Genomic DNA, 9,960 nt, shown 5'->3' with positions numbered 1-9,960 from the left:
TCTGAAGCCATGTCCGAGGGAGGTCTCAAATCTATCCGGACCTAAGCGGTTTCGTGCTAGGATTCGTGTGGACGCCTGCAACGCAATCAATGACGTCAATAGCCCCCACCAGCTGGGCGACGTCAGAGTTGCGTTGAATTTTTTATTTATTATTTTATTTGTATTCTTTTTGTACCAAACCTAAACCAAACCTTAACAACTGAGCAAATACCCATTGTGTATGCCTCTAGACCTATATCCCCATGTGTGTCAGTTTTTGGCATTCGTCATTTCACCTGGCGCAAGGCAACTCTCTGACGTCGCCCAGCTGGTGGACGACGTCAGAGTTGCGTTGTATTATTATTATTTTTTTTATTTGTATTCTTTTTGTAGCTTTAAATACAGCCCCTTGATAAATTTAATTACTAACTGTACATTAAAGAGTATTTCTACTCAATTTAAAAGGTTGAATCTCCTCGTGACTGAATGTTTGTGTACAGCGCGCAGGCTGTATGCGCTCCACTTTTTTCTGTGGAGAACCAGCGCCTTGAATATTTACTACAGCGTTTCTACAGCTCGGTGCGGTTTCGCGATGAATCCGTCTTTACGGAGATATTCCTGAACCGCATAAAACAAAACCGGATCGTTTTCACCCGTTTCGGCTCCGTGTGGACGGGCCCTTAACCTACTATTTTCTGACAGAATGTTGAAGTGCTAAACTGGGCGAGTCTAGAGTCATATTTTGTCTATTAGCTTCAACGCTGTGTCAGCTCTTAGAAGTACATTTAAATATGCATCATCCAATTTTGTTGAGGCTAATTATACAGTGTTGACGTTTCACTTGTCCTCAATGACCCCTTAGATGCTCATAAAATCCACATCAGACTGGGGTGGTCTATGTACAGGCAAAGTCACCGAGTCAGTTTCATGTGACCACCAAGTGTCCCACCCCCCTCCCTTAAAGATGGCAATTTAAGCTTTTAGCAAGGTCACACCTTCAGCCTGTGGAGGGGGCAGACAGCGCAGCAAGCTAGTGCTGACAGATGTGGTAAGAGATTAAAAGGTTTGTTCCAGTAACTGAAGAGAGGTGAAGGTATTTTCACTGGGAACTCAGATAAGGTCTGACATGAGAGATTCAAAAGCCCATGAGGAATACTTCCTCTACTCCCAACGCAGCCTTGCACGGTAACCAGGGTGACATTGAATATTCAAACAATGTGGAATACAGAAAAACACATTTAATAAACTACTATTTTTTACAATGAAATTTTAAGGGAACCATTTCATCACAGTTTTTTTTTTCCCCATGTTAGATCACACTTGAGCTAAACCACTACATATTGTATAAAACAACATACAAGCATAATGAAGAATAACATATGGCATGCAAGGCTCAGTTAAACATGAAAGAACATAACTGCGCCCCACTTGTTCAACATCACTAAACGTTGTTGCCTAGCTACTTTTTCCCTTTGGTTCCCGAGTGTATCGTAAAGAATACAGAAACAACAAGAAAAATTGTACCTTTTGAAGGCTTCAGAAAAATGAAGCACTTAAGGTATGTATATTTAGAAAATCACTTTCCTTCACATTTACAAGTCTTTTTCAGTGATTACATGAGTGCAGTTGCCCTGTTTCCACTGGGCTTGGCTGGTTATGGCTAATGTTCCCATTCAGTTGAATCTTGGCCATCCTTTGACTCCTAGTCTGAGGTTGGGCTCACTCCAGATTCCAATTAAGCCCAGAAAAACGCAGCAAAGCAATCAGAAATCAACTCAGTTCAGGAATTGGTACTTCATCTCTTCACACACCTCAACACGTATCAAACATAATGTACAACGCCATGATTCTTCATCCAGGAGCATTCTTCCTACATAGAGTTGGCATTGGTTATTAGGTGCTTTGAAAGATGGTCTGCACCGATTGTGCAAAACGTTGGGTGGATGGGGTCGGGTCAGGACGAGGGGGAGGGGGAGTTTGTTTTTGCGTTCCCAGAGGGAATAATCCATAGCTTGATGCTGTTCACATGACGACACACGTCTTGGCTTTGGTCTGCTTATAGTCCGTCACCGCCACGGGCAGGTCCGTCCGACTGCGGGCGATCCTCTTGGTGGCCCGGGAGGACTTGCTGCGCTTCACGTTCTTGTTGTTCTTGGAGACGCAGGCCAGCGTGGCCACGTGGAAGATGTCCCGCACGCTGTTCTCCGACTGCAGGGAGGAACACTCGATGTAGGGAGCGCTCAGCTGCTTGGCCGTGTTGGAACCCTGGGGAAAGAAAGAAAAGGAAGAAGGTCTTACTTACACCCTGATCTTTAACACCGGTCGATAGCTGTTTCATAGGGTGTTAGCGATCGATGCGACGTTGCATGATTTTGCTGCGCATGCAAAGTCGTCTTGGCCACAACCTTAATCCTATTGTCATCTAATTGTAGCAACATTGCTGTTGTTTTCCTGTTAGCACACATGCTAATTAAGATATTGTGTAAACTCTGGTTGGTTTCGATAATGATAGATCTTTGATAGCAAGAGTTCATGAGCAGTAGTGTGCAGTGACCCTAAACTTCAGTGGGGCAGAAACTACTAGCGTATGACCACACCCACAATTAGTTTTTGTAATATGTATATATTATATACATATATAATATTGTATTATATATATATGATTCACATCACTCACACCAGTGGTCCATATATCCCCTTGTCCTGTGCAAGCAACACGAAAAAGTAGACATGGGAAACAAAACACAGCCTTTCTCTTTGAGCAACCACATAGCCATTTTTTCTTTTCATACCATGTTCGGGAGAAAGTTATGTTGTAAGTTTTCCCCCTATCCTTCGTTTGTTGGATAATGTTTATGTCCGGTCTGTCTGGGCCAAGTTTTTTGATTTCTAACTTCTCTTCCAATTTTAACCTCTCAAATGTTTTCTTTAACAGAAACTCAACACTGTTAATCACAGGTGCGACACCAGTCGCCATATCTGCATCTGATATAGAAACGACGAAAGATACGCGCAGAATAATTTGAGTTAAAACAACAACAGTTCTAGAATATGACCAAGGGGCAGACTACTTTACGACCATACAGGCGTCTTTTAGCTTGGATTGCAATTCTTATTGCAGCCTGCAGGGTTATGCGATAAACATACGGAGGAACGAGGTCGCTGAGCTGTCCTGCCCCACATTGCATGACACGTTAAACTCAAATAGAATCGCCACCATCATCCACAATTTGATGTCAACAGACAAAAAAAGTCGGAAAGGCTACAGAAACTATAGATAGTTAATGTAAAATCCACATTATTAAAAATAGACTTGGAGCCATGATTTACTGAGGAACTATTTTTTTGGGAGCATGCTTTCTCAAGTAGTTCGCTGCCCCACCTGCCCATATGGACGGCACGCGCCTATTCATGAGAGTGAATGATGAGCGTGGTAAGCGTGACTGGGGCATGATTAAGGAGAATTGAGACCCCTTCCACCTACCTGGTCATACGACACCGGTGTCTGTCTGCTGTGGGATCTGGTGAAGAGTTCAGTCCTCAGGTCAGACTTGCATCCAACCAGCAGCATCTTGGTGTTTGGACAGAATTCCTGGATTTCTCCCCTCCACTGGAAAGGAGAGGACAGAACCAAACCTTAACAACTGAGCAAATACCCATTGTGTATGCCTCTAGACCTATATCCCCATGTGTGTCAGTTTTTGGCATTAGTCATTTCACCTGGCGCAAGGCCCCAAGCCAGTGAAATCACAGAGCAAAGTGCAGACGGTGTTGAATGTCAGAAGAGGGCTAAGCTCACTAGTTTATAGCCACCATGCACCCCTCTCCCTTTTCCACTCCTTACCTCCATGGTACTTTGCTGAACTCTCCCCCAAAAAGTCACTTGTTAAAGCGGATGAAAGGACTTGGCTGAGCATTACTCTTACTATAGGTCAGACCACCCCTTTAGCAGAATATACTGTATGGGTCTGTTGGGAGTAGAGTATAAAAACAAGGACCACCCACCTTCTTCAGCACGCTGTCCAGTGTCTCTGGTCGACTGATATCAAAGCAGATGAGGACTGCGTCGGCGTCGGGGTAGGAAAGGGGTCGCACGTTGTCATAGTACGGTGAGCCTGTGGATTAAACAATAATACCTCCATGTTAAATTGTATCACAAATACGCCATATGCCAAAAGATGATAGTTTCACCTATATTTAACGCAAGGCAACAAAATAAAGTAGAAAGAAATGTCCCAGAATTTCACGCACTGAAATTCCTGAATTCCTAACCCTTACCCTAGGACCCCAAAACCTCCCTTTTCCTCTGCATATAATTTAGCGTATGAAAAAAAGGCACATGAGGCCTATTCCACGATCAACGAGTGGAAGATCATCATCATGAACACATAAAGCCACTGTGTACAGTCTGTCACAGACGGCCTCGGCTGTGCTGATTGGCCCGCTGTGGCCGCTGAGTCACGCCCGTCCGTCTCCGCTCCACAATGTGAATCACAACGGTCCCAGTGCAGTGTTACTGGAGGAAAACTCTCCCATCCCCCCACCTCCCACCCCGCCTTAACAATGCAGCGGTTTACACAATGACTTTGTTATTCACAGCTATGGCTCTGGTTACAGTGTGGTGTGCATTCTGTTAAAGAGACACCGCTGTTATGGTTATTATTCCTTTTTTTAGGGGTGGGGGGGGGGGGGTTCATGCAAAGGCACCGTATTCGGTTTCACTTGTCTGACATTGACCACACCATCGTGGGACCCTGGGAACTCCGGCCCTGTGACTGACACAAGAGTGGCTCCTTCCTGCTAGCTATCCCGGCAGCCCGCCCATCACTTCTCGAGTTCCGCCCTGGAATGTGCGGTGCCAGTGCCCCCAGGCATGCCGGGATACCGTGCAGGCCCCCTGGAATCCCACACCAGATCACATTGCCTGCAGTTCCATGACAGGGAAACCTTTTTCCGGAGGAGCACCACCCCCACAGCACACACATCCTCCTCGCCCCCCCCCCCCCCCCCCGACACACACACACGCACACACACACTACCCTCACTCCCCTTTTGTCCCGGTGTAAGGAATGCACTGGTGGATTATTTGGTTTCCCAGGCTCAGGTGGTCCTTGGGTTCCTCTGTGAGGTGTGGCACGGTGTAATACCAACCAGATGGACGCAGAGTCCGGCCCATGGGGCAGCTGGACTGTAGCATGTGCAGAAACCCCAAGAAAATACTTAATAACACACCAACACACGAAGGACGAAGCGCATGGCCTACATGTTGAGGCGCTGTTTCGTAAAGTTTCCACAGGTCATGTTTCAAACGGCTCTCGAGCTAAAACAAGAGCCTTATTTGTCGTTTGTCATGTTGTCCAGGCTCCATGCCATGGGGGCCTTTTTCCATTCAAAAACATAAAGGTATGAAATAGCCAGGCTGAATGAATTGCGCCATTGAATTCAAAAGAATGCAGGAGGCAAGTATGCTGTTTCACGGCATTACCGAAAAGTCATAACAATCCCTCGGAGCGCAACCTATTACTTTTCAAAGTGCCTTTATACCCCACCCCCTCAACCCCTCACCCCGTCTCAAAGCCAAGTTGTTTTGATACGTAAATGGGATCCAGATGGCCCCCCCATCCTTGAAGCCACACAGCGGCTGATGTGCCAATGACACCATAAGGCGCTTTCAATTTTCAATCTAATTCGCCTGAACACAAATTAACTCCAGTTTGAATTCTCCTGAGACGAATCAGCAGGAAGGAGGCACGTTTGGGCACCAAACACCTCCATGTGTCATGATGAGCCACAGCCTCCAACCATTTTTTGATTTTTTTGCAACCATCAGATCCACACGGGAAGACGTAAACAATGATGAGTTATATTCAAGTCTGGCCAGTCAGGTTTCATATGTTAAACAAACAGAGTCAGAGGCCCTTATTTTCATAGCCCCGACCCACAGCGTCTTAATAAAATGCCTGAGCGCTTCAGTGATGGATTTGTATGCCCTCTATGGAATGACGGCTTAACCAGGCGGTTTCTTTTAAGTTATCACTGAAAGAGGAATAGAATGAATGATTTAAGTTTTTTCAGAGGGAAAAGAAAACGTGGTCTAGTTAATCGACCAAAAAGACATTTAGAAAAGAAATCTATTGGTAGCATTAGTATATAGATCATTGGCAAGCTTTATACACATATATGCATAACACATAGTGTGCTTTACCATAGCTAAATGGGTAGCAAGGCTAACTCTGAGCTATGTGGGCTATGTGAGCTAACCCCCCCCCCCTTTCCATCTGTTATACATCATCATATTTTGCACTCAGGGACAGAGAGAGAGAAAGAAAACCTCCTCTGGGACATTTTTTCATAGGCATGGTCTCACAGAATATCCAGCCACGGTAATGACATCTTGCGTTCCACGAGGCTGAGGCCAGAATGGCTTGGTTACACCGGTGTAAGTGCGCAGTATGGATGACCTCTTTAGCTACGTTGGGTTGTTGAACGATGCTATTCTCAGGTGCCACTTGTTGTGTGTGCTCCGTATAAGGTCGAGGACACACAACAGAGGCAACGCAACGGTGTCAGACGGTAAGGCTCAGACAGGAGGACCATCTGTGCCTGGGTGAATCATAGGGCTGAGATACTACCAGGACCTTAGGATGGTTACCTCATATCCCCAAAGCAAGGCCATGGCTTGGCATTGCAATTCATCACTGTGTCTACTGCGTCGTCATGAGGCCTAATGAAATACACCTGGGACTGTACCCTTACAATGTTGAGATGGCGTTGAAATGGGAACGGAAATCACTGGAAGTCGTAAAGGAGAGACCCCCTTTTATAGTTGAAACTGAGCGCATTCCCAACACATCTCAACTGTTACTGAACCAGAACGGTATACCTTGACTGTCTGCAAACTTAAACTTGTTCAAGGTTAGCTTGACAATTCAAAGTAATGAAATTGCTTTGTTATGACAAGAGAGAGAGAGAGAGAGACATCCTGGAATGTTTTAAATGGGTCCCAGTCAACGTGGGGGGGGGGGTTGTGTGTGTGTGTGTGTATGTGTATGTGTTTGCGTGTTTGTGTGCATGTGGGTGGCATATGAGTGTGTATGGGTGTCTGGGGGGCGTGCCGTGGGAAAGACTCCCACGAGACTGCATTCTGCTTGTGCATGTGTGTGTGTGTGTATGTATGAGTGGCATATGAGTGTGTGTATGGGTGTGTGGGGGCGTGCACGTGTGCAAGCATCCTGAGTGATTGTGTGTGTGTGTGTGTGTGTGTGTGTGTGTGTGTGTGTGTGTGTGTGTGTGTGCGCGTGCGTGCGTGCGTGCGTGCGTGCGTGCGTGCGTGCGTGCGTGCGTGCGTGTGTGTGTGTGTGTGTTGAGGTCAGCCCTTCCTGATTTGTGCTGGTAATCTCGGAGCCATGTCCTACACCAACCTCCTGGGAGCCCCCAATCAACCGGAGGTCACAGAGGCAGCCAAAAAAGAATCTCCCTTCCGCCGTCAACCTCCCTATTCACACATCCCAATTTTCACCCCCACAACGACACCCCCCCCCCCACACACACACACACACACCCCGCTTCCCCTCCCCTCCCTCCAAACCCCACCCCACCTGAGGCAGACAGGCAGGCAGACAGGCAGGCAGGGAGGTAATTACCTCCAGACCACGGGGCTGCTGCAGATCCCGAGAGATCTGACGAGGGCTCCGTTTTTTTTTGCATTATTATTTTTTTTCTTCAGCCCAACAAGTGATGGTGGAAGACCATGTGCATTCATCCGAGGATGTGTGTTTATTTATTGACCCATCAGGAATAATAGCCAACCACTCCCTTCTTTTGTTTATCTTCACAAGACAAAATGAAGCCAGATCTAAGATTATATTTTAGCATAAAATATACGATATCATTGAATTAATATTCTCGAAAAGGTCAAAACTGGATTATAATTTCATAGCTCTTGGCTGTTAATTAAATAAATTAAATTCCGACATGTGGTTACAGCGGGGTGTGAGTTATGACCGGGAGTCGGACCCTCGCCAGCGCCGCTGCTTCGCCTACATTCCAGAGTGTCCGCGTCAGACGCTTTCCCGTCGAGGGAGTTGAGAACATCCCTGAACTCTTGTAGTTTTCGGGTAACCACCCATAATGAATTCAGGGCGTTGGAGTCGATGGGCTCCATAAAGATCGCGTTTTATTTTGGTTTTCATTGTCGTGTAAATCCCACGTTTGATGTGTGGACTCTTACCTGAAGTGTCCCACAGACGCAGCTCAACTCTCTGCATGTCGATCTCGAAATCCGCCGTGTAGTTTTCAAACACCGTGGGGATGTACCCCTGAAAATAAAGGGCGATCAACTAAAGTTAAGTTAAGCCATTTGATGAAATTGACACGCGCATTTTTTTTATCAACAGCCGTACATTGTGTTTTTACATTATAAAATGTAAAAGGCTTACCTCGGGAAAGCTGTCTTTGGCGAATACATTCAATAACGCCGTTTTACCACACTGACTGTCTCCGACCACCACGATCTTTGACTTGACGCTCGGAGTTGTATCCATCCTGGTTCCTTCACTTATATTTGTATTATTCCTCAAACGACTTGGACCAGTTGGTTAGTGTTATTATGGAAATTATTCCATCCAGCCAGAAAAGCGACTTGGAAATGCTGTCTAAACGGTCCCCCAAAAGAAATATCTCCTTTTCGTCCTGTCGAAAGTGAGCAACTTTGTATCAAGTAGCCTGCAAGCGCCTCACATCTGAAATCCTTCACTGAGAAATGCACGCAAACGTCGATATCCAACTATCGACCTTGAAAGCCAGGCATCGTCTCCTCACGACGGCTGTTCGCGATAACAAGTTTGAGAAGACTTCCAGTGAGGGGACTCCTATTTCAAGTGGGATAGGGCGTTGCGCAAGCGCCAGCCTCCTCCTCTGTGAAACCAACCCACCTGATGTTGAGTTCCCTAGCTCCTAGCTTATGTGGAGATTGGAGAATGTGCCTTTTTGCTTGCCACCACAACCTCTATTACAATTACAATGGAGTGTAATTAATTTGACTGGCAAATCGGGATACAAATTTCTGTTGTTGGTGAGACAATGCACTGAATTTATCTTTCCCACTGACATAGGAGCACTTTCCCTCCCTAACCTTGAGAGGTAACACAGCAGGAGGGAGTGGGCACGGGGTGGGGGCGGGGGGGGGGGGGCGGTCTGCTGAGAACGGCGGATCCCAGCAGCACTGTGCGCTGTCATATTCAAGCAGAGGGAATTCAATGGTTTTATGCGTGGGAGGAATCCAAAATAGTATGGTTGGTATACCTGCAGAACGCAGCAGTATGGAGCTTTTAGCAGATCAAACACACACACACACACACACACACACACACACACACACACACACACGTGCACATACACACAAACACACACACACACACACACACACACACACAAATGCACCAACATAGCACCCGCACACACAAACACACACAGCATTACTTATAGTCTAACACATTGAGAAAACAAAATGAACCATTGTTGATGCTACAATGGCTACGAAGGGGTGCCAGCCATTATCAATGAGGTCCAAATCATAAAATATTGATTTAGAACTGCCTGAAGTTGTCCAAATGCAGCCGTCACACACATGTGACCAAAGACAATAATTTACTTTCAAGATGGTTGGCAAACCTCTTGTCCTTGGATGGAGAAGATTTCCCCTATTACAACAACTCTTTGTGGCTTCTTTTATGGGATTGGAAAGTAGACACAGAGAATTAGTTCAGCCAAACACTTATATTGTGTTCTATTTCATTTATTTTTTTTCTGAGGTCTCGCCCGGGTCGGTGAAGCGCATCAGCAAACACCCTTCTTGGGCAAGAATCCTTTGGCTGGGCTTGCTCCTCTCTCTATGGCTCCACCACCGCCTCCGTCTCTGCTCCAGCTCCTCTGCAATCCCTTTATTCCTCTCTCTCTCTCTGACTCCCTCTCCCTGTGTAT

The 9,960-nt window shown here is 46.2% G+C and overlaps 1 protein-coding gene across 1 annotated transcript; it reads right to left on the bottom strand.

The window, feature by feature from the left end:
* Positions 1 to 1,286: 1,286 nt before the first annotated feature.
* Positions 1,287 to 8,807, bottom strand: LOC307072348 (rho-related GTP-binding protein RhoE-like). Its single transcript, XM_079731615.1, has 5 exons — positions 8,418 to 8,807; positions 8,210 to 8,297; positions 3,985 to 4,094; positions 3,464 to 3,589; positions 1,287 to 2,244 (listed from the first exon to the last, which is right to left on the bottom strand). The coding sequence occupies exons 1-5, from the start codon at positions 8,520 to 8,522 to the stop codon at positions 2,002 to 2,004; spliced, it is 672 nt and encodes a 223-aa protein (XP_079587741.1). The 5' UTR covers positions 8,523 to 8,807; the 3' UTR covers positions 1,287 to 2,001.
* Between the last annotated feature and the right edge of the window lie 1,153 nt (positions 8,808 to 9,960).

This window comes from Pollachius pollachius (assembly GCF_949987615.1).
Source record: "Pollachius pollachius genome assembly, chromosome: 3".
NCBI classification, from domain to species: Eukaryota; Metazoa; Chordata; class Actinopteri; order Gadiformes; family Gadidae; genus Pollachius; species Pollachius pollachius.
This window is presented reverse-complemented; position numbering and strand designations above follow the sequence as displayed.

What these genes read in the sequence shown, in the direction of transcription:
- LOC307072348 (XM_079731615.1), bottom strand. Translation starts at nt 8,522, where the DNA reads ATGGATACAACTCCGAGCGTCAAGTCAAAGATCGTGGTGGTCGGAGAC. An exon ending in GCGTCTGTGGGACACTTCAG is followed by an intron (nt 4,095 to 8,209) that starts GTAAGAGTCCAC and finishes TTTAATCCACAG; the next exon opens with GCTCACCGTACTATGACAAC. An exon ending in CACCGGTGTCGTATGACCAG is followed by an intron (nt 2,245 to 3,463) that starts GTAGGTGGAAGG and finishes TTCTTTCCCCAG; the next exon opens with GGTTCCAACACGGCCAAGCA.